The 24,398-nt window shown below is 42.3% G+C and overlaps 2 protein-coding genes across 7 annotated transcripts in view; one reads left to right on the top strand and one right to left on the bottom strand.

Annotated features, from left to right (window-relative positions):
- The window catches only part of wdfy4 (WDFY family member 4), a 67,937-nt gene that overhangs the window by 4,639 nt on the left and 38,900 nt on the right, over nt 1-24,398 (bottom strand). For 3 of the 5 annotated variants that reach the window (XM_088634475.1, XM_088634476.1, XM_088634479.1), the window contains 21 exons: nt 24,081-24,158; nt 23,754-23,954; nt 22,794-22,881; nt 22,145-22,314; nt 19,315-19,463; nt 18,805-18,925; nt 18,214-18,299; nt 18,066-18,128; nt 16,079-16,105; nt 10,275-10,317; nt 9,884-10,003; nt 9,676-9,793; nt 9,254-9,363; nt 7,825-7,978; nt 7,231-7,322; nt 4,899-5,111; nt 4,100-4,235; nt 2,792-2,949; nt 2,026-2,184; nt 702-881; nt 253-435 (listed from right to left, as the gene is read on the bottom strand). In XM_088634475.1, coding sequence (XP_088490601.1) covers nt 253-435; nt 702-881; nt 2,026-2,184; nt 2,792-2,949; nt 4,100-4,235; nt 4,899-5,111; nt 7,231-7,322; nt 7,825-7,978; nt 9,254-9,363; nt 9,676-9,793; nt 9,884-10,003; nt 10,275-10,317; nt 16,079-16,105; nt 18,066-18,128; nt 18,214-18,299; nt 18,805-18,925; nt 19,315-19,463; nt 22,145-22,314; nt 22,794-22,881; nt 23,754-23,954; nt 24,081-24,158 — 2,649 coding nt within the window. The remainder of the gene's footprint in view (nt 1-252; nt 436-701; nt 882-2,025; nt 2,185-2,791; nt 2,950-4,099; nt 4,236-4,898; nt 5,112-7,230; nt 7,323-7,824; nt 7,979-9,253; nt 9,364-9,675; nt 9,794-9,883; nt 10,004-10,274; nt 10,318-16,078; nt 16,106-18,065; nt 18,129-18,213; nt 18,300-18,804; nt 18,926-19,314; nt 19,464-22,144; nt 22,315-22,793; nt 22,882-23,753; nt 23,955-24,080; nt 24,159-24,398) is intronic. The other 2 variants (XM_088634478.1, XM_088634480.1) reach the window with 1 other exon arrangement.
- lrrc18a (leucine rich repeat containing 18a) lies at nt 10,769-16,817 on the top strand. 2 transcript variants are annotated; one of them, XM_088634484.1, is made up of 4 exons: nt 10,769-10,834; nt 11,912-12,009; nt 13,508-13,645; nt 15,174-16,817. In XM_088634484.1, exon 4 carries the CDS (start codon nt 15,178-15,180, stop codon nt 15,943-15,945), a length of 768 nt encoding a protein of 255 aa, XP_088490610.1. In that variant the 5' UTR covers nt 10,769-10,834; nt 11,912-12,009; nt 13,508-13,645; nt 15,174-15,177; the 3' UTR covers nt 15,946-16,817. The 2 variants fall into 2 exon arrangements, with proteins under 2 accessions (XP_088490610.1, XP_088490609.1); XM_088634483.1 differs by lacking the exons at nt 10,769-10,834; nt 11,912-12,009 and having other exon boundaries at nt 12,907-13,645.

Raw genomic sequence — 24,398 nt, 5'->3', positions numbered from 1 at the left:
CTGAAAAGTAATTCCATGTTCAGTTATCATGTCTTGCAATTGCTAGTTGAATATTTTATCTGTGAAGGCGTTCACAGTTTGTAGTTGATCCCAGCCCGAAAGGAGACCTTTCTCTTGATATCAGGTCAAACAGGAACGATTTAATTGCCAAGGGAAGAACTGAGTGCTCTCCTTTCCAATGACAAGCTTCAACAAAAGCCCTGCCGCAACATATTTCAGTTTTCCGCTGTGATTCCCCAGTCCAGCTCTTACCCGTACAATCCCATCAGCACAGCCAGTCACTATGACATTTCTGGAGTCCCACTCGTTCCTCTGTGTAAAGCAACAGCACAGAATCCCCCCCTCCGGCTCGCAGATGGAGTTGATCCAGGACAGGAGCTGCCCCCTCGGAGTCCAAAGGTAAAGATACGTCCCTGCACAGGACACAATCTCACCCTGTGCAAGGAGGAGGTCACATTAATGTGTCATTCTTGATATGATGATAAAGAAGAAATTCACAATCTAATACAATATCTAACTCTATAATTCCAGATCCCTCACGTTGATCAACAAACCAATGCACACTTGTGAGTTTGGCCCAGTTTGGTGTGAACTGATTTTTCAGTTACCCAGAAACACTCTAGACCCCCCCGCCCCGTTGTAAATGTTTATTGACTAGTGGCCATATGTCGGCTAAGGTTTTAAATGGATGAGATCCTTACAGTTAAATCGTTGATGGCCACCGTCGACAGCCCTGCACTGTGACCTGGCAGCTGAGTGACGTAGCTGAGCTCCTCAAAGTCCCACACAATGCACGTCTTGTCCAGCGACCCACTGACAATAACACCGAAAGGCACTGAGACAGCCAGGCAGGTCACTGCATCTGTGTGTCCATACAGAGTCTGAGAACACAAGGGCAGAAACATGAAGATTTAACTTTGATCAATAAGTTTGGAACCTGGCAGTCAAGGATGTGTGACATGTAGCGAGGACGCGTTCATAATGGGGGACTTTAATTTTCTTCACGTGGACTGGGACAGACCAGCAGGGAACACAAATGGCGACATTGAAATGGCTGGCATGGCGAATGATGGCTTTGTTCCCAGCTTGTCAGAGCACAGCCTAAGGGAAGGTGCCTGCCTGAATCTGCTCTTGCCAAGTAGCCCAGACAGAGTCAGAAAGGTAGAAGAGAGCGAATCATTGGGAAGTTGGGACCATTGACCCTTTCACCACCTTTACAATACAATAGATCATCGACTATTCAACTTATAATATTCTGGCTTCCAACATATCTCATTAAACACGTACCATACTAAATGTTATATTTTGTACCCGGCACTAAACAAGCTAAAATAATGTGTGCTGTACAGGACTGTTTCTGCAATATTGTACTTTAGTATTTGATTTTTGTGTAGTAAGTAACCAATGAGTAATTCATAATCTATGTACAATATTTTAAATAGCAAACAAATTCCAAATGCTAAAAAAAACATGTACACAACACATCAGGACTTCAGCTCCCTGGAAAAGTGTGCATTTTCAAAAAGGTTTATTTACATTGTAGTGGAATTTCTGCAAGGAAAAACCTTGATCTCAGAGTGTCATCTCAGAAGACATTACTCTTTCAATATCCATGAAACAGGATATTAAATAGAACTGAAGATATGTAACATTAGGGAACATTGTAGATCAACTCTCAGTTCCTTACACTGAGAATGTTGTGTTGAAATCTATTTCATTAAGAGATGATACTATCAATGCATATCAAAAGTTTCAAGTCATGTATTTATTACATTTTTAGAATGTTTTAGAAAGATTTAACGCATGTTAACAAACATGCCAGTAATGACAAGTAAGGGTCTGTTTCCACCAGCCCACAAATTACCTTGTCAGCAAGAAATTAAAATATGATGAAACTCTTGTGACTCTTCCAGCAAGTAACAAGGCATTTTCAAAGCTGACACGATGTGGAAAGACAATTTCCATCCTTCAAATGAAGATGCTTCCAAGACAAAAGGGTTGGAAGGGAACGCCAGAGAAACCGACCTGTTTTAACTTCATGTGTTTGAGGCTGTTCTTGCTGAGCGCCACGTCCCACACGCAGACGACAGTGCTGCTGCCCGCGGTGAGGAGCACACTCTGAGTAGGCCAGGCAGCACACAGGCACTCCCCCCAGTCTGTCGGGCTCTCGCTGATGGCAAAGACCTGTCAAGAGAGCAGGGAAGACAACATTGCACATATTGCAAGCACTGGAGCACACTACCCATTAACAGGGCAGCAGTAGTCAGGGCTCTGGACTCCAAAGGGTTTCGAATTCCAGGAGGTGTGCTGCTGTTGCACTCTTGAGTAAGGTGCTCCAGTAAATGAGAGGCTGTATAAAAGTGCTTCTACGGAATTTGTTCTCAAGTGACTAGTGTTTAAATGACAGATTAATGCAAAAATCTTGCATTAAAACAAAACACCATTTTTTGGTGTTCAAAACAAGACGGGAATCATTGTATCTGAATGTAGAAAAGTTGCTCTGCCACTGTCACTTTCCAATACTTTTGGCCAATACTGGCACGGCAACAGTTACGTCCATTTATAAGAGTGAGATCCCCAAATATCAAAGCTCCTTTAGCTGGACCAAAAGAGACAGTGCTCTCTTAGCTCGGATTCTTCTTGTAGGAACCTGATGATATTATGTTATCTTGGTCTGAGGCTAGACAACACAAGATGCAGTACAATATGTTTCCTGTGTTTTAGATTTCAAATCAGTATCAGAACAAACGCTGAGCTAAAGATAAGCTTCCCGCGTAAAGAGCAGAGGCACCTTTTCTGAAACAACGCTCCCAAAAGCGCAGGTGTTGTCATTAAACCCCCAGGCGAAGAAGATGTTCCCAAGCGTTGGCATGAGGAGCTTGTTCTTCTCCACGGCAAGCAGCTCTTTCTCTCCGCAGACGATGTGTCCCACTGGGCCCTTGATCAGTTCTGAACGGCACAGGGGGGATAACGGACTGTGATCAGCTGCCATTTCTAACACCAATGAAAAATTGTTCGCAACAAAGGGCTCATTGAGCAAGGTTATGAAGAGGAGAGAAAGTGACTATGCTGCCCCAGAGTTTACACTACTACAAACCTGGCCACAGTTCTTTCCACAAAGAGGAAAGTGTCGCAACTGAATGCATTCTAAGGTTGTGACAGCCTTTGTCCATCTGCTTAAGGCAGATTTTTGACGATTGGTGGCAAACTGAGCGTCGTCCCCAAGAAGGACGGCCAGGAGCTCGGCAGCACATTGGTCACAAGCAGCCCGATCCTCTCTCACAGAGGGGAAGAGTACAGCCTGAGTACACCTGGGCAGAGACATGGGCAGAGGCCTGAGCGCGCTCTTCGCATGGTGCCAACTACCTTGATGTACCAGCTTCCAGTGGATTTGCTGGTGATAAAGGGGACTTCGCGAAACAGGAAGCAAATTCCAGTTTGCCTGGAATGTATTAAGTAAACAGTTCATAACAGGCCTCTCCGAAGCCTGAACGTGCCTATCAGAAAACAACGGCAAGAAGCAGATTTGAGCAATGAGATAAAACGCAGTGCTCCCATTCAGTTCATTACCGTAATTGCAACTAAATAATTGAGCTACTGAGGCGTAAACACCACAAAATCAATTTTTTCCACTACAGACTTGGGGTGATTAAGCACTGTCCCAGCTTACAGTTTGCACAGGAACCCAAAAGCTCTGATTGCCGTGCAGGTTTATCTGCCTATTTGACTGAGTGATGGACTGAAATGTAGCATGGAGACGAGTACCCACAGAGCTGAAAGAAATTCATCTCATTTTCAGGAGAAATCCTTCTGGGATATTCAGATTATTAAATAAGCATCAGTTGCGGCATCATCAAGATAGTTCTAACAAATAGGATGCCTGCTCTCTCTGCCTAGGAAAACGATCCCGTAAAAAGTCTAGCCAGCATCTTCTCTTGCTTTGCTATTGCTCCCCATGGGCTGTGCTGCATCTTAGATATAATAATTGAGAAAAGGGATAAAATATAACGGTGACAAAGAATGATTAAGCACTAGTGGGTTCTTCGCTTGCATTTATTTCTGGAAATAATAACAGCAGAGCCCCGTTTCTGCGGAATACCTTTCAGAGGCTGGAGAGAGGGCTTCAGCTTGTCGAGGCCGAGGAAGAAGGGTTGCGTCTGTGTGGACCCAGGCACCTCTCTGGCGGAGGAGCCCTTCGGCTGCCCAGCGCGCGGAGGATGAGGCTTGGTGAAAAGCTGAAGGCCAAGCAATTGTCTTTATCAGTATTTATCACGGGATCACTGCCTCGCTGACCGCAACGGATGAAGACAGATGGCAGTGTTTCGTGTAACGTAATCTATTATTTAACACAAGGTAAAAATTTAGCTAAACATGGTCAACAGGAACGGTCTGCTTATTAGCACTGAAAAGCATTACTGTAACGACTGCGAAGAGACAATATTCCGCTGCACTCACAGTAAAGGAGCTGCCACAGAGGCTTAACTTAATGCCATTACATGTTGTGTTTCGCACGGCGCGAAAAATCACAATAACAGCAAGAATGATGACAATGGAACTAGTGGTTTTTTAAAGTGTGCGAATACAATTAAAGACATGCGTTAAATAAGTTTGTCTGATTGGTTCCTAACAGGGTGGATATGTCATCACAGGAAAGATGGAGTCTTGGGTACAAAGCAAAAAGTGAAATAATAATAGCGACAGGGGAACAACAACATTGTATTGATGAGTGTTTCACTCCAGGATTCTCAGTGATTCGATGAGCAGGCAGTGGCGTGTGTCCTCATAGCATTTGTACACCACTGACTACGCAGACATCTGACTGGTCAATAAGGGAAGACGTTACTTTTCACCAATCCTGAGACGCATCGGAAAAAAAACCAAACCAAAGGTGTTGCTACCTGCTTCGGTATTTGTCCGAAGTTACTGACGAAGCCAAGGATGGTGCTCTTCTTTAGTGGGTCTTTCATGCTCTCCGCATCCAGCCTCTCGGCATAGAAGTAGGGGTGGAAGGTGTTGACCGATTCCACGGCGCTGGGACCCTGCTGCTTGTAGCCAAAGATCAGGTCAATCCAGTGGTGCAGGTGGGCACTGACGTAGTTGCTCTCCAAAGCCTGAAAGCACACGATCCACCAGCTGCTTCAGTCACGGCACAGACACATTTCTTTGATGATATTGCTGTGGAGGAGTATTTCACTCATTTAAATGGCACCTGACGTTATGTAAACATATACCGTAGATTTTATGTTCAACACAGTGTCCCACTAGCTCGGTTCAGTTTTGTTTGTCATACGCACAAGTGCAATGAAATGCTTAGTTGCATGTATGCTCTGATACAAAGACATGAAGGAATCACCTAAAACCTAAACACAGAACAGCAGCAACAACAAGTTAAATCACATACAACTTAAAAAAAAAACAAGTCGGACAAGCAGTGCGAGAAGAGAAAAAAAAAAACATCAGTGTGAGCCAGTGGTCGGGGTAGAGTTCAGTAATCTGACAGCTGGCAGGAAGAAACGGTCTCTGAATCTTGAGGTTCGTGATTTTATGCTCCTATAATGCTTACCAGAGGGAAGGGGACAGAAAAGTGAGAAACCAGAATGATTTACACTACAGGATTCAATACAATGGCTTGCTGTCACGGAGGTCAGTGCTGCAGCCTGACATCTCTGGGGTCCCAGGTTCGATGCTTGTACACTATGCTTTCAGGGCAGGCTCCGAGCAGCCAGGGCCCTGACCTCTAACATGTGGCTTTGAGGTAATGGTTTAAAAAAAGCCTCTTCAAGTGTGTAAATGGGGCGAATGCTCAGCTGCAATGACAGGAACCAAGTTCACTCTCACCTCACGCTGCCCTATCGTTCCTGAAGGCTTTTCCCGAACACCATGAATTCCCCAAGGAACCCTCTCTTCACCTCAATCATCCCCTCTGCACCCCAACCCCACCAGTGCAGCTGTTCCTCCCTTCACTCTCTGCATGGGGGCCTAGCCTCCTGTCAGGCCTAGAGACTCCAATATAACAGCTTATATATGGAAGCACTAACAAATCAACCACATGAACTAATACAGGGATAACGTCAGGACTCCACTATCAGACTCAGAGAGGGGATCACATAGTTATGGATTTCTGGACTTGTCCAGTTTCTGACAAACACATTGACCACAACGTCAAAGCAAAGACAGGACAATATACAGTGAGCATTCCAAATCAAATGCTACAAAGAAAAAAATCTAGCCATTTGGCATCCCCAGACTCAAGCATAGCAACTATTTCATGTGAAACTGGTATTCTAGTACAAGCTTCTCATCTAATCTCTCAGTGCAAAACTGCTGTCTACAGATGTTATCATTTACCCAGCTAACAAACATTAATCTTTTCCGTTAATTTTAAAAGGAAAACAGAAGGAAACAATTCCTTCACTGTTTAAAAAAATTAAAATTTTTACCTTGTTTTCTCAGAACTGGGAATGATATACGTTTCTTTGTTAGACTGCTAATTGATAAAGCACAGCCTAAATACACCTTCGGGGATACACTATGAAAACAAAAGGTATTCTTTTCAATAAGCACCCTTAGTAATGGAGTTATGAGATACTATAGATATTGCGCTCCCTCAGAACTGCTGTATTATCTTTTAATGACTTCTAATGGCTTCAAACAGAATAATGGGCGTCCTACCAAGAAAACAACAATATCTATTTTAATGAAAATAGCTTTGTAGAAATCTTTAACCCTTTAATATCATAAAGTCCTCAACTGGAGATTTACAAACTATTGCTTCCCTATCAATTCTGAAGCAAACTTTGACGTGGAAAACTATTCTCATTTCACGTGACAAAGAAGAATCTCTAAGACTTTTTTTTTCCAGTTTGAGACCTAAGTACAGATTTTGACTGTGTCAAGTAGAGACGGTACTTGGATGAAAAATAACGTCTTAATTCCAAAATACTTTCTCATTATCGTCACGTTGGCACACAACGGAGAGCAGAACACACACATAAAGATTCCCACTCTCAATCACTGGGCTTTCTGAGTGATTAAATAGAAAGTATTCAAGTGAAATGCACTGCCCCTTCTCACGTCACGAAAACAGTGCCTGAGGTGGCCAAGGTACTCTCCTGTAGTGAAAGAAACAGTCAGCAGCATTCAGCAACTCAATCAGCGGTCATCAGCGGCGTTGCGGAAAACTCTGGAATGAGGAGCAAGGAAGAGGTGCATGCTGGAAAGGACCCTAACCTCCCTGTGCAGCCGGATGAATTCCTGGGGATCCCCTTTCGCCCAGGGGGGCAACTTCACATCCCCAAGAGAGGTCCCATCTTGCATGCAGCCTGAAATGACACGGGAATATGAAGTCTTCTGGCTGAAGCAGACATACAGTGTTAGAAGATCTGAGCTGTCAAATGAATCACTGTAAACAAGCTGGAACTAGATCAGCGCTCTTCACCCCTGGTCCCCGACAGGCGCAGCCCTCCAGGGTTTACATGGAACTCAAACTTGAGTAACAAACTTGGAAACTGTTGCCACTGAGGCGACTGAAGTCAATAGCCGATTCCATCAGGTCGTTGAGCTTGAGGTGTGGCTCTCCAGGACCGAAAGGGAGGCTTGCAGAAGGAGATGACAAGGTCAGATTTTTCATTTGGCTTTGTTGTTTTAATTAAAAATGTATGTTTTTGATTTGATCGTTTGCAGTAAAAAGATTACCTACATTAAATAAAAATAATATATACATAGAAAATGTTGTTAGTGCTACAAATCACTGGCAATTTCCCTCACGGGATCAATAAAGTATCTGTCTATGTTGTTGTTTTTTACTTAGGACAGCAAACTCACCCAGCTCAAAGCCATTGGAGTTGACGAGAAAATCCGGCAGGTAGAAGAACTCGGGGGTGAGCTCTCGGACGTCGCTCATGTTGTCTCTGGAGGCCGACTCCCACTCTTTCTTCACACTGTGGAACATCCTGTCCGCCACGTCGAGGCTCCCCCCCTGCAACACATGAGGCAACATCCCTTCATCCCCAGCAGACCCCTGCTGGGACCCCACATGGGTGAGCCTCACACTCCCCCACACTCGCAGATCTTTTACACTAAAGGCGTGTGCACTGCCCAGAACAATCAGGGAAAAAGCCAGACTTGTTTTGTTTTTTTTTCAGTTACTTTTTGATGGAGGGAGGTGTTTTGCTGTGAGAAATGTTACTTGGGAATTTCACTTGGAAAAGGAACCACACAGAAAGGCAAAAGTCAATAAATCAGACCGTGCTATTTTTTTTTCTCTGCAGAATATTAAATACATTATACATTTAATCGCGGATCACTGTATCTGCCAAGGGCTGATTGAAGCTTTTCATTTTTTGCAGGTTTTATAAATCCTGATAGTAATCTCCTGAGAAGCACTATAATTTGCAGTAAAAAGATTACCTATATTAAATAAAAATAATATATACATAGTAAATGTTGTTAGTGCTACAAATCAAGTTAAAGATATTACAGCAAAGAGGAATGTGATTCTTCTGCAGCCTAATACATTGTGGTGCAGCTAATATCTTTATTGTTTTATGCAGATTATTAAATATGCATGACATTTTATTTTAATCAATTGGATCGCACTGTATAAATCTAATACTTTTAAAAGAGGAAACCTGATTTTTATATGCTTTTGATGCTAATAAATTTATTTGCATATATATTGAAATCATGTTTTTTTTCACAACAAATAAAAGAAGGGATTTATAAAGAACCGAAGGAGTGCTGGATTCAGTTCATAAGAAAGATGAAGTGGCAGATATTTAATCTAAAAGGGTTATTTTCACAATTATGTTTCATCAATGAAATCTATTAAAAAATCGTTTTTTTTTGTACTGCTGCAACTGTATTGTGCTTTTCTCTGCTGAAAACTCTCCAAATGTCTCTTTTACCTGCATCTGTTTATTTCAGTTTCTTCACTGCTTTGATTTTTGCTTTATTAGACAAATAACACAAGGACAAAGATTCCAGGTAGCTGATGCACAGAGGCATTATAACTGCATTATTTGGACAGCCCATCCCCCAAGAGAGTGCAGTGCCTTTCCACATCAGTTGCATTTCCTAACAGTTAAGCTTGCTAAATCTCAAATTCCAAATTTGGCAGGTATTCTAAACCTACAACAATGCTACCGTCTTTTCTAAAACCAGACAGGCTATAAACAGAAGTTTAAATCAAACAAAAAAAAGGCCTTATGACCCCTCATGACCCCTGCCGAACGGTTCCTATGAGCGATCGTACCTGGAGAGACAGGGAGGTCTGAGTGAAGGGCTCCATGCGCACCAGAAAGGAGGCCACAATGATTGCAGAGGAGTAAAATGTGCAGTAGTGACACTGTGCCGACAAGTCCCCTGAAACAGAGACAGAACGTCATACAGACTGCTGCCCAGATGTCAGACTCGTGTCCTGCTGGACTGCAAACGCTGCAGGAACATGGACCCCAGGGCACTGGAGTGTTGGGTTTAATTTACTCCTCTTCTCAATTCCTTGTAAAACTCATTCTTGCATTCAGGGAATCTTTTTTTTTTTGGGGGGGTATTCATGCTGCTTGGAGAATTATGAAGCATCGTCTCAAGTACCAGTGGGGTTGTTTGTGTCTGCCTAACCACCAGCACACATGACAGGCCGGCCCACGGGGGATCAAAACCATTGAAACGGCTCACCGTCGTTGTTTTCGACCTCATTATATCGCTGAATAAACTTCTGCTTCCTTTTGTCAGTCTGGGCTCCCATGGGCTTGGTCAGGTCTCGGAAGGTGCCGGGGCGAGACAGATCCAGGTTCTGCGGAAGGAGGGGAACGTGTTTCAGAGTCCGCGGCGCAGAGCGAGGCTGCGGCCCCTGCAAGCGCTGCTGTGCCGCTCCCCCCCTCACCTCCGAGTCATAGTCCGCGAGCACCCAGGGGAACACGGGGTACTGCATCAGGTCATTGTAGGTGCGTCCCGCAGAGGAGTTCAGGTGCATGAGGTATTCAAAGTTACTGATCTCCCCTTTCTGTGAGCAATAAAAGAAGAAACAAAATCGTATTCTTTCCGCACTGTAAGGACACGAGACGTGAGGAAGGGGTACAAAACAGCTAGGCCACACTGCATGTTCTGCTCTCATATGGTAGATGGCAGCTAATTGTTCTCGCTCATCTGCTTCTGCTTCAGTAGCATCCACCCGCACCCCTTTGTGCGGAGAAGCCCTGCTCCCGGGCGTAACCACGCTTCCTCTTCGGGGTGCAACAGCCCAGCACGTTGACTTTGCAGATCAGGTGTCGTACCTGCCACTTGTGAAGCACCATCTTCTCTCCCACTGCGTTCCGTCTGGAAAGAGATAATACACTTTTTTTTTGCACTATGAATAAGATGCAAGCGTTCAGGCATCTAAATGCTGACTGCTGGAATGTCAGACCCCATTTGAGGCACACAGTGATAAAGATGAGTGAATGCACAGTTCCGACTTTCGGGATCCATGACATCATCGTATGCCCATGGAAAGATAGCTTCAAGATGACTAAGATGACTGTTCAATAATTTAATCCATAGTATACCATGTTGTATTGACGTCTTTTTATTTCTAAACAGTTGCTGATTCCCAGTATTTCTAATTATATAGATTCATAAAATGAAAAGACTAACAATTAAAGGGAGAGGAATGCTGATTTTAATACACGACACTTTAGAACACAGTTAAGAGGATTACATCACAACACTCAGTTCCATTGCTAGTTGCATAGCAACTAGCAAGAAGTAAATGAATATTCTAAATCAGTAACACAGAACTACCAGAGCAGGGCTGTGACACATCTAAAGCAGAATGAACAGCACATTTAATGAACAGGTAAATGTGATAGATTTGTCAACTTGGTGGGGGGGGGGAGAGAAAATAAGTCTACAGTAATTTCATTTTCCTTTTCCAACAGAACTAAACATTTTTGGAATGCAGTGCAATCCCACCTACCGTACTGTATGATAATTGTTGAGTCATTCCACAAATATCCAAATATCTATTGAGCCACAGGCTATTATGTTTAATTCTATAATTTAATTCTGCAAATTTGTTTTTTACAAAACATGTCCATGTTTTATGCGTGTGTGCTTTTGGTATGAGGTGGCGAGAAAATTGTGGAGGAAGTGGCTACAGTATCACTGGTCTTAGGTGAGGTGCAGTACAATGCCTGAAGTTGCTGCTTTAAATACATTTCCTAACACATTGAGAAAACACCTACAGTCAAAGTAAACTAGTGAGAGAGTAGAAGAACAAAATAGCTTTGAGCTCGGAGAGTGCATTCATTACATGAAAGCCCATGGACAAGTAATGAGCACTGTAAGAGCAGCGCAGATAAAACAGCCAAGTGTGTTTCGCGAACTGAAGAAGACAATGACAAGGCACCGCAAATGCTAAATAAACTAAGGCTGTTGTGAAAACACAGCTTTTGAAGCCATTCAAAGATGGAAACTTGCTGTTTCCATTACGCCCTGGGCCCCATCTTACCTGGCTACATTATGGCTCACCTGCTGAGCAAACCTGCAGGAGGTCTGAGCCATGCTGTTGCCCAGGTGTGGTCATCACACCCCTGCTATCATCTGCCTGCTGCTCTCCAGACCATTCACTCAGAGACCTCTGTTTGGGTCGTAGCGGGTCATAATCTTTTTTTAATGGAAAGCAAATCCTGTGTGCACTGAACTGATAACAGCAGCGCTCTTTTTTTTTTATAAACAATAGGCACTGGCAAAATTTAACAGATGGTATTTTTTTTTTGCACAGATTAACAGAGGGACTGTTATTAGAATCAGTGTTCAATTAAAATGATAAATGTTGTATTACCTAGCAACCACAGAACATGTACTATAGTATTACTCCTGACGAGGGTAGGCACAATACAAATAAACACAGGGGTATGTTTTCTGTTTCTAGGTTCTTGAAATTTAGGAGCAAATAAGGATCAGTCTTCCAAGAGAGGCAGAAAGAGAGACAGTCCTTCAGGAAGTACTGTCTGAAACACTCATCAACAGGTACCCATTGTACCACAGAATGGCTGCCGTGTGTTAATGGTGCATAAAGTGCTTCCCCTCCTATATACAGTATGCAGTGGTTTGGAATCCTCTGAGATGTTACTTATAAATGCAATTAATGATTAATAAATGTTATTAAAATTATGATGTACTGAAAGACAATTACCCTCTAAAGGTACTGAACGTCATTTAACGTTTTGGTTGTTTGCAGTAGTTCGTAAATGCTCGTCATTACAAACTTAATAACGACAAACATGTAAATACACGACTCCTGAATTTTGTAGCCATGTTAACTGAAGATGAAATATTGTAATTCAGAATTTAGTCTTTAAAGAAGGGTTGTAGGAAGTGATTAAAATGTTTCTTACTTTATATAACTGATTTCTCAGTATCTACATGTACTGCTTTTAAAATTGCACACTTCTACATGTAAGCCAAAAAAAGAGAATCAGTTCTTTTTCAAGAGCCCTGGACTCTCCTTCACAACCACCCAGCACTGTATAGAAGACCTGAGTCACTGTTCCTGGCTCTCCGTTCTCTACAGCACTGGCCTTATAATATTACGTCTTTCCGAGGCAATCTCTTAAACTGAAACCTTAAACCAGACCTCGAATTTCCTTCAAAGGAACATGTTTCAACTTGTTCAGCTCATGCTCCAGTGTTCATTGTTTGTCAGTAAGGCAAGCAGGTTTCCTCCCTAACAACTGAATAACAGGTGACAATCCAAACACTCAGGAACCAAGTTCTGGAACATAAATTCTGAGTTCATTCTTACTATAACAATATCCTTCTTCTGTTGCATGCAGTGATCTTTATACAACATTTACAACTCAGTGTTTCACATGATGGTACAGTATGTGTCAGAATGACACAAATAAAGGCAAATCGCCTGGTGCAGCAGAGGCCTGAAACAACTACCAAAGATTACAAACACAGCCACAGAACAGAAAGGCGTGACTGAAACCCTCTTTAAGAAAAAAAAAGATCCATTTTAAAGCACAGCCTGTTATGTGGAGTAAAGACAGCGCTGTTATATACAGTAGAGTTTCACCCCTGTGTGCCTCTCAGTCCATGAATTTTAATTACCTCACTGTGGACTCACACTCACTACTCTTTTTTAATCTGTACTATTTTTACAACGCTACTGCTCTTTTTCAAGATAGTATTTTTGTTTGGGAAATGATTGTGAGAAAGCTTATAATACCTAGCCCACTAAAACAAAGAGCCATCAATCCTCTTTCCCCTGTGTTGGGCACTAACATTTCAATAAACTCCAGGCACCACAGATTGCAGTTGCTTAGTAACAAAGTTAAACAAGACAGGGAACAGAAGTTAAGTCAGTCTGGCTTTTCAGTGCCTGCACTCCATCTGGGAGACTGGCTAGGCTGTTTTATCTGACTACTTCCGTACCAATGTAAAACACATTGTGAGCCCTGCATTTGTACCCTGTGGGTTTCATTTGCAAAGTCTTCAGAAGGTCCTAAATTCTAATTCACAGGAAAAGAGATGAAAGAATCTACAACAAAGATGGCCAGATCCCGGGAGCACAACCCACTGCTCTGACTTCAGGGATTGAGCTCTTCACAGTGTGTGCGTGTATTCTCCTGCCTCAAAGATTGCACTGAAACTGCAGCTGGTAAGAGTTTACCGTAACCTTCACTGGATCACAGCTGTCCTCTCGGTGCTTTTGAACGCACATTTTGGGACAATTTAACTTGCATGCCCACAGTTAAAAGTAACAAAGTAGTTTGAATCTCGTGTGTTCGTTAATATGGTGACCGAGACAAGACCACTACTGATTTATCCTGCTTTTAAAGGTTTTAGCATGTACTGAAAGAAACATTTCAGTCGGAAAAAAAAAAAAAACAAATCCTGGATAAAGAAATATTTGATATTGTTTGCAGTCAAGTGGTACAGTAAATACTGTATATGGTGACTTTGGTGTATTGTTTGCCTTTGCTTTCTTATATTTTGTTTTACAACACCATCAATACTGAGTCTAATCCATGAAAGACTGCGTAGCAACATGTCTCTTTAGGAGAATAAATGTCAATTAAATACATTTACCAATTTTATGATTTCCTGTACCTGCTTGTGCCAACAAAACCTAAACCTAATACTAAAGAAATGACAAACCAGGCACTTCTTTACTCTTTCACTCTGTCTAGAGCCTTCTGTCACCAAGCAGCACAATAAATCAAGAGATAAAATATAATCAATAACATATCTATATATTACAGAAACTGTACTCTACAATTGCATGTTAAACGAACAAATCCATGTGGATGAATCTGTAAATTGCACATGTACGGCAATTGTTTTGTATACCAGATAATCGAAATTAGCTAAACTACATTAGCTTCTCTTAGAGCTCCCCTTCATACTCTTGAATATGATTAATGAGTAGCCAAAGGGCCTGAAGGGCTTATAATAAAGCCTTTCTTTTAAATGGGGAGGTGTGAAATACAAAAACCCATATCACTTCCCAAACCATCATTTATCAAAGGCCTGATTTGACTTCATTCATTTTGACTTGCTTGCATGAAAGAAGCTGGAGATCAATCAGCTGTAACCCATGTTAGTTTTGTGCTTGCAATCAACAGTCATTTGTTTTTGCAAAATTACATTAATTACTTCCCTGCCTATTGTTAGTATTTATTAACATTAATTAGTGAAAGTATTATTTTGGAACATGCCTTCGGGGTGAGACGGGTGAGCGAACAGGACTGTAGACATGACACCTTTTCATTCCTGGAAACCCAGGCTTCACTTCATACAGCTCCCAGGCACGAAGGCACCAACAGCCCTGCCTTCATGCAAACAACAGCAGTGTATCACATTGCTCAGCTCAGGTCTGTACTCCAGCAAACCGGCAGCTGCAACAACTTCATCATCACTGAAGTTCCAGAGCTGTCACGAGGAAACGTGTCACAGTACGAGTTCAGAGTTCAGTATAATTGTCATATGCACAAGCGCAATGAAATGGTTATTTGCATGTATGCTCCAATGCAAAGATAATTAAGGAAACGCCAACTTAGACCCACCACAACAGCAGCAACAACAATGAAGTTAAAAATGCACGTATTGGAGAAAACAATTTCCCTCAGGGGACAATAAATCTTATCTTATCTTATAAACTCTTCTGTCCTCTATGGTCATTTCAGGACAATGGGAAAAGGGAAGAAGTCTGCTGGGCCCAAAGGCAAGAAGATTACCCTGAAAATCGCCAAGAACTCCCTGAAAATGACGATAGACGGCAAGCGCCGCCTCGACCTCAGCAACATGGGGATCACCACCTTCCCCAAGTGCATTCTCAAACTGGCCGACGTGGACGAGCTGGACCTGAGCAGGAACATGTTAAAAAAGATTCCAGACTACATTGACAAGTTCCAGAACCTCCGCTGGCTGGACTTCCACAGCAACCAAATAGAACAGCTTCCGGAAACCATAGGGCAGCTGCAGAACCTCTTTTACTTCAACCTCTGCAACAACAGGCTGACATCCCACACTCTCCCAGCAGAGATCGGCCAGCTGAAGAGCCTGCGGGTCCTCAACCTTGGCATGAACAACATAGAGTGCCTTCCGTCATCTATCGCTGCGCTGAAGGAGCTACAGGAGCTAGGCCTGTTTGACAACAGCTTCACCACACTGCCAGACACCATCTCTAAACTTCCCAAGCTCAAGAAGGTCAATACAAAACGAAACCCTCTGACCAAACCCGGCGACGACAAGGATGCAGACCCCATTAAACGTGTGGAGAGCCTATATTTAGTCCACAATAATTCCCTGTGCAAGCCTTGCATGAAAAAGTGCAAAGACGAGAGAGACAGGCTGAATAAGCTCAGGAACTCAGCACCCTCGCAGAAGAAGACCAATTTCTCTGGACTGGTGACTCCAAACTCCACGGCACAGGAAACACAGGCTCTATGGAGGTGAACGGTGTTTACAGCTCTGCGAGGTCATTCAAAGACATGCTGCATATGAACCAAGGCTATTTGTTTTACCCAAGTCTTCCTTCAATTAATTACTATAAACAAATAAATATGGAGAAATATTATACCAAACTCACATTTTTCTTACTTTAGTCATCGGTAACCTGTAATGGACAAAATAATATTAATAATACCCTTACAATTATATGGTGGTTTCCTGGATACTCCACGCAAAGCACATTACAGGTAATGAGGACACCCGTCCACCACCACCACTGTGCAGCATCACATACTGTATGTAGCACCTGGATGATGCACACAGGCTGCACACAGTCGTAAAAGGGCTTCAGCCACAGTTCTGTCCAATTATCTTTCTATTGCCCAGCAGCTGCATTGCCTGAATATACTGAATATTCCTGCACAAACAAACACAGATGCACATGCACACAAGTTATGCCTCCTGAAAGGAGAGAGAAACTGGACAGCCTGCAGAATCCCCACAGGAACACACCGAGAGCACACAGAAGACACCCCAGATGGCAACTTGAACTGCCACACCCCCCTGCAGCCCACAACATGATTTGACGAAACCAAAATCAAGCGGATTTCATGGGAAATCAATTTTCAGGTCAGCTTCAGAACAGATCTACACTTAATGAAACACAAACCAATCATAACTGAAGTGGTGTCAACTGGAGGCAGAATGAAATGGAATAGTACTGTATTCCCGCAAAAGCATTTTGGCACAAATGAATATTAACATACAGTACCAAGCGTACACAATGTAACTTAATTGTCTCGCCTAAAATAATTGGCACTGTAAGTGCTTTCTGGATCTGCAATTCCTGGTTTAAATAAAGACTATTCTGTACCTGCTGCAATCTAAAGAACTGATGTTAATTGCTTTGCAATATATTTAAACAGGCCACTAAATCAAAACAATTCACTCGCCAGTGAGCATTCTTCAGATAAATGAAGGCATGACGTTTAACCTCAGACTAGGAACAAATTTTAGCATTGGGCAGCAAGGGATAACTGTTTACATTTGTAAAGGTTAGTAAAGAGATCATAGTATAAAAATAAAACAAATTTAATTTAAAAATCTCAAAGAGCTTCTATTGGAGAATAAACTGGTACAGCATGTAATTTAAAAACTGTAACTAATTTAAAAACTGGACTTTATGGGGAGCTTCTCTATCAGTGGATCTATCAACTCTATCAGTGGATTAAAATACTTAAATTTCCTACGGAGAGTCTCTCTTTTTAATTAATTCCACTGACTTTTGTTACTTTTTGTTTAAAGCCTGTATTTCACTCACAATTCCGTTAACGATAGCAGCTATTTGGTATTCACAGGAAACTCATATGCATCTCCTGAGACAAAGCTATTATAGCTCATAACAAATTATGGATTATGAAATGTAAACTGATTAAGCTCTGTAGCCAATAATAAGCAAAACATTAGACACAATCAGATAACTGAGGTTCAAAGTGATTATGCCAAGCTATGGTAATGTCAGCCCGAGAATCTTTTTACTTCAGTCTTGCATATGATTTACAGTCGAGGTACATTATTTTATTAGATACACATAATGGCTCCCAAAATTAAAAACTGAAGGAGGAGCGAGAGAATGCGTTTTGGACAAACACTGAAATATTAGTTGCAGGGGGCTCACTGTACCCTTGCACACAATTACCAAGTGGGAATGCTAAATTCATTGAATCCTATTGCTGTGATAAAGCATCTGTAGAATGCTCACTGGCTTTCATCAGGTTGGGAGGGAATTTTCTTGTTTTAGCAGTCATGTATCAGTATCAGTATAACGAGTCGGATTGTGATAAACTGTCATGTGTCTCTGAGATTAGGAATGTGAAGTAAATGTACCGCATTGTAAAAGAGTAGATCTTGTCCAGGAATGGGTTCAAGACTTCTAGGAGTCCGCTGTTTCAAATAATTAACGTCTCAGCCATTGGTTTTGGTAGAAATAGATAAATAATCAAAAGACTTAATAGCAGACTTAACTACTACCGAACACATGGCTTGTGTGGCCTCAGATCGGCTGTTTCTATGATGTCTTATAATTAGCTAAACTGATACGACGCTTGGACTGTATTGGCTCTTACCGCAGATTAATAATGGCTTCCGTGACTCCCTTCCCTTTTAATGAAGGAACAGCGGAGCACAACCTGCCGGAAGAGGAAAATCAATCTCACTCTCGGTCTCAGCGCCCTGGCCGGTGATAGCAGAAGCCGCCCGAGCCCCCAGCTTTACCTTTTGTACGCTGTGACGTGCTCTTTGTTCTGAAAAACGAGAAACCGGGACTGTCCGTCCCTCGTGAAGATCTCAAGGGCGTTTTCCTGAAAGAATCCCAAGCAATGAAAACCCACGGTCAACATACGTAGACTTTTGCACCCGCCTGTTTCAAGGCAGATAAGGTACTGTATGAGGAACTATGACAGCCGCCAACAAATGGCAGACAAAGGGGGCAAAATGTATTTCTTTTTCTCCTAGTGATGACAAAGCAATCGCACAATTATTCCCACAGTGCCCAGACTACTGTGTGTGCTAAGAATTTCTAGAGGTGGTCCAACTTCTCAGACAAAAAAGGTACTTCCTGGGGCAGACCCAAACATAATAATCCAGAATACTCCAATGACTGTACTGTAGCTAGGCATTTGCCATGTGAACAATATCCCTTCTCCCCTGCAAGAAAGACAGTAAACCAGTGCGGAAATGACCCGTGGAGGGATGAAGCAGATTTCCCAGGGCCCTACGCGCTGGATGTGGAAGTGCGTGGTGAGTCAGTCATTTTCAGTCATGGCAGCCTCGCCTCTGGGAATGATTCCCATCATTCGGCCTCACCTGCAGGAGGAAGCGCCTGAAGAGGGCGTCTTTAATTTCCTCATAAGGATACCTCCTGCAGTCCAGACCCCCTGTGGGTCTGTCCTTGCTGAACATGCTGCGGATGAAGGAATCCCTCACACTGGAAAACAAATAATAAATAAAAAAATATTGTGTGAACCAAAGAGGTTATTCATTTAATCTCTCATGCTTGGCTTTAACCGCTGTATTTTCCCCTTTCACCTGCTTTATTTCATTAATTAAAAATAGCTACATAAATAAGGCCCTCATTAAAACAATCCATTAATTAAGCACACATCCTTTCAAAGCTCTTCTTCAGCTTAGTCATTTTCTCCTTCCTACTATTAGTGTGCACCCAGGATTGATTCAAAACCAGGCCATCGCGTCAGAGGGTGTGTTTGAACTTAGCTGACAGATGTGTTTCTCATAAAGTAAACCTCAAACACACTGCCAAGATTTCATAACAATATCAATGAGAGGAAATGAAAGGAACGAGCAACAAGACCTTACCTAGAAGGGTGGTGGTTTTTACAATGCACATCCCCCGTCGGCGATAAGATGAAGCTCTCACACACATAAAAATCTGCTTTACCGAATAACAGCACCCCCTCTGTTATTACGTGACCTTTAACAACAACCACAGAAAGCTTCAAGTCGACCTAAAACGGAATAAACAATACAGAAAACAGGCGTCTAATTATCAGTTTTCAATCTCCAAGCACTAGTCATTTAGAATAAGGCCATTAAAAAGCCCTTTCTGTGACTTTTTTTTTCCTTGGGCCGTACAGAGCCCTGAATGTCTTTATCTATCCAAAGTTATACACTGAAAAAGGCAAGCAGAATGACAAAGATCTTCTCTGTAGAACAGTAGGCCAAGGTGAGCAGGGTAGCGAGATCTACGGTAAAATGCCTGAGTTATGCTTGGCTGATGTCATTGTTCTTCTTCATTTCAAACAGCAGACCTGCACCTGGCCCCTCCGATCACCAGCCTAGCTGAAACCCCACAGGACCAAAATGCCCAAACCATATGGGGCACCAGCATACTGGCAGCCGGTTTGCAATTAATACAAATCAAATAAACCTTCTTTTCCGCAAACACTTCTTGGCCACAGTGAGAGACCTTGGTGTTTATTACCAGAATTAATCAATGACACACACACACAATGGAAACATGCTAATTGATACAAGTTTCCCAGGAAGTGATCCCCCAGGGACACTTTTATTTTGGAACTTGTTTAAATGCATGCAAAACAGAACCAACAAAAGACACCCTTGAATTGCTATAACGGGGGACTTGTCTAATCATACATTCATTATGGCCCAATGTTGCCCAGTGTTGACCAGCCCGACCAGCTGATCCAGACAGAAACTATGATCTTCCGCTGAGCGCCTTCCCCCCAAACAAAACCTTTAAACTGTAATCATACGCCTTGCACCTAACTGCAAATGTAGGGAGTAGGGAGTTGTTAATTAAACTCTTTTTTTTTCCTAACTAATTTTACTCTCTAAACACTTACAGTACATCCCAGATAGAAGAAGTCATTTTCACGTATAATTTCACCAATGTACTGTACTGTACTATGAGTTTTGCTCTGGACCAATCAGTGCAGAAGGACAGCTTTCAGAGACGTCGAATTGGGACGGGACTTTCAGAGGTGGATGAGGACCCATCGCAGGTCCTGGAGTGTCACCCACCCTCTGGTTGTACAGTATGTGTCTTGAGGCTGCAGGGTTTCAATAAAATGCTTCTACAATATGTTGTGCTGATGCTATAACTGTAAGTGTAACCTAGAGGGATCGTATGACCTCTGGAAGTATACAAAGTTTTTTTTTTGTCATATTACTATTTTAAAGCTTTAAGGTAGGCCTGCTAAGCAAGCAGTTAAGATATAAATACAAAAACAGGACTATTAAAAAAATACGAACGAGGGGGCTAAAAAAGGTGAAGATGAAAATATCACATTAGTAAACTGCCGAATGTCACAATCCTAATTAACTCTAAGAGCTGGAAAGTATCAAAGAACACAGCTCGAACTGTGATCACAGTTTACTGAGCAGGAGAGAAACTATTCATCTGACAGTCAGCACAGCAGGACTAAAATGAATACAAGACAGTTGACGTCACCCCCTGCTGATTTTATTAATACTTCTGTCATGTGTACAAAACCATGCCAGTATTTTGCTGTAAATTCCCACTCAACCTGTGGTTTCCTCAAGCACTTACACTCTTGACATCTTTCGTCTTATCTCCTACAGCTCTGTAAAGCTGCACCTACACTGAGTCTCCCTGATTAAAAGGTGTTGCAGAACAGGAAGAGACCTGCATGAGTGCTGATCTAACTGCTGCATCATTACAGACCTCACAAATACTACATGTGGCAAACTACTGTATTGTGCCAAATTTGGAGTGGGATACTAGGCACAGACTGTTCAGGTCAATCAATGCCTATCCAACCACTGTCCAGACATGAATTCCCTTTAGAAAGCAATGAATGGAAAAATGGTAAATAACAGCAGTACTGTTTCTTTAACTTGAACATTAACAGCTGTAACAACATGAAAGGTTATTAGAAATATATTTTTGTGTTCTGAGGAAGTGTGATTTTTATCTTACTGTACATACCTGCATTTAAACATGAATTAAATTCTAATTACATTGAAACTAAACCTATTTTAACCATGAAGCAGGTTTAATTATTTCTTCTCCTTCCATTTTTAAAGAAAAAAAAGAAAAAGATCATTATTATATATCACAGGTCATATCTGAAACATTTCCCCTTCAGCCAAACTCCTAAGGACTTCCCTCTGATGATCTTTTATGATTTGTGACAGATTTTTGATGAACTGCTTCTTCAGGTAGCATGTCTTGACGTGATGTCAACTGCACCCTCTGTGCACAGATAGCAAAGTTATACTATGTCAGCACTCTCAGAAATTGAAATATCCCTAGCAAAAGATTCCATCTTATTGTAGAAAACAATTAAGAAGCAAACGGGATGCAGTGTCTCAGTTCCAGGGACAGAGGCAGGGGGAGTGTGCTCAGAAATGAAAGACAGGTGCCCTACTCCTCGCCGATACTTCAGCAGCTTCAGAAAAATAAAACCCTCAGTTCTGAGAAAGTGAGATGCTAAATGGTTTTGATCATGAAGGAACCGGGCCATTCGAACCCCTTCCCCAGCTAGCTAAATTGCAGCGTTTAGAAACAGCCTGAAGAGAGAGGGGCGTGAAGCAGCGAGCGCCGGGAAAGGGGTTGCTCGTCACCAGTGGGGACACAGCCAGGCGTCCCGCACTGTCCCCCCGCAGGTTCGTCTTCCCCAGCTGCGCGCGCCGGGGCGCTTACCTCTTCTGCCTCCGAGAGCTCCCGCAGGACGAGCTGGGTCTCCAGGCACTGCTCGGAGTAGTCGTCCGAGAGCAGGGAGCTTTCGTTCAGGGAGGGGAAGAACGTGAGCTGGCTGCACTCCAGCCCGCTTTCCGCTGCTTCGTCACCCACTGCACTGAGAATTCTGGGCTCTGGCGCGGCGAATCACACAGGGACAGTTAGCGGCATAGACCTCAACGGGTCTCTTACAGCATGAATGAGTATGGATTTTATTACTACTTATTCATTCACATTGATTACTTTATTATTATTATTTATTATTATTCATACTATTAATATGAATTTTATTTGAGCTTGTGTAGTCTTCAATTGGTTTCAGGATTGTGATTTGTACACTATTGCTGCTGAAATGCCCAGTCATTAAAAGTGTAGAGCAAGAGATTTGTGATAACTAGCCTAGGTGAAAAATGACCTTAATTTGCTACATTTATGGTGTACTGAGAGCACCTCAGTGAGACTGTGTGATTTTTAAAACTGAGGGAATGCTGTTTAAATCTGTGTTGAGCATTTGCCTTTTAAAAGAGAGCTGTACCTGTTGCCAGGAGTTCAAAATGATAAAATTTACTTTAGGCTTCATCTTCAATGAAATAAATTAAGCAATGCATTTTACCTGACTCAGCTTCACCGATTTCCTCTATCCCCTTGTTCTCTTCAATGGGATTACATTTCAGATAAAGTCCTTGGTCAGATACTGAAAACTTTAATAATAATAATAAAGTTAAAATCTTAACTTACTTAACATTAGAATTTTATAATAATAACCAATGAATTATATTCGTGATTTATTTTAAACAAACTTGAAAGCAACAGCAGACATAAAACACTCAACAGAATAATAAATGGAAAAAAAAAACACCGTAAATTGATTTCTTGAAATCAAGAAAACAATCTAAATTCCACATTAAAAGCTTTAGAGAAAACCCAGGTGTGTTAGTGAGATGTAGCAATGTCTCTCCAATGAACTGGCCCAGGGAGCTACACAGATGTTGTGCTGCAAACAGGAGGCCCTTGTGCTCACCGGGAGTTGAGCAAGAAAGGCCTGTAAATTCAGATTGCAGGTTAAGAGCTGGACTTTATTAATGCAGTAGGAGCTGGACAATTTAGTGAGCAGAAGAACCTTAAATTTCCTATTGCAGGCACTGAGAGTATGTACTCATGTAGAGTGCCCTTAGTTAGCACATAAGCCACGACCAATTCTGCACATTTCAAAGCATTTTCAGTAAACTGACCCATTAAAACCAAGATTAAACAATAATTTAGTTTAATTCCTTAAGACAATCTAGAGCTGGACAAGTCAGAGTCTGGAAGTCCAGGTGAAATCTCACTGGGAGCCAGGCTGTTGGCCGAGGATATCAGTTAGATGCTAATACTTAAACGTACCTTTAATCTATTTATACGAAGGCAGATTTATTCAAAGAAAGTATACTGTACATTTCTGTTATTTAATAACAATAAGCCTTTGTTTACGAAATGATGTGAATGATGCATAAAAGATCCATTCTGAATATGATTTCCTTAGAAAGATAAAGATATTATTGGACAAAAAATAAACAAAACAGGTGAGACTCACTTTCACCACTTTCTCTGAAGGAGCGAGAGCCTTTCTGCGGATCTTCTGCCTCATTCTCAGGGGCCCCTCAGTGGGGAGCTGTGTCCAGCCCACGGGGAGGAAGAGACCCTCTCTGGGCCCGAACAGGGCCCTCTCCCGCAGAAGCTCGCCCTCAGCCTGCGCCCACAGTTTACTCACCCTGCTGCTGTCACAGTGAAGCATCTGTCGAGGACAACAAAGACAATCCACACTCTTGCGCTAATCAGCAGCCGGCGTGTCGGAGATGCTGATAGAATGTAACATATCCAGGCAGGTGGAGAAATTAATGAAAACGAGCTCCGACAGAACCTGTATGTGATTCTTCAAGAGGGCTTCGAACATCTCCTGCGCGGTCTTCCTGTAGGCCTCCACACAAGCCAAATATGCCTGGAAACAAGGAAAACGTCGTCAGCGGAGTCGCACAAACCTGCACAGGTGTCCAGTTTGACCCCTAACACACCATTTGAACACTCCCATCAGAACTCCAGCACTTTCTGAAGGGTGAAACACAGTTCATCCTTCTTTTTTTAACTCACATCTGTTTGAGCTTTTGAAATGTTGAGTAAATTTGCACACCAGAGTGAAAAGATATTAAAAAACAAAAATGAAACCCTGAAGATGTTGAAA

This window comes from Lepisosteus platostomus, chromosome 6 (genome assembly GCF_059453375.1).
Source record: "Lepisosteus platostomus isolate fLepPlt1 chromosome 6, fLepPlt1.hap1, whole genome shotgun sequence".
NCBI lineage: Eukaryota > Metazoa > Chordata > Actinopteri > Semionotiformes > Lepisosteidae > Lepisosteus > Lepisosteus platostomus.
The sequence above is the reverse complement of the archived record's forward strand: the minus strand, read 5'-3'. Positions and strand labels throughout refer to the sequence as shown.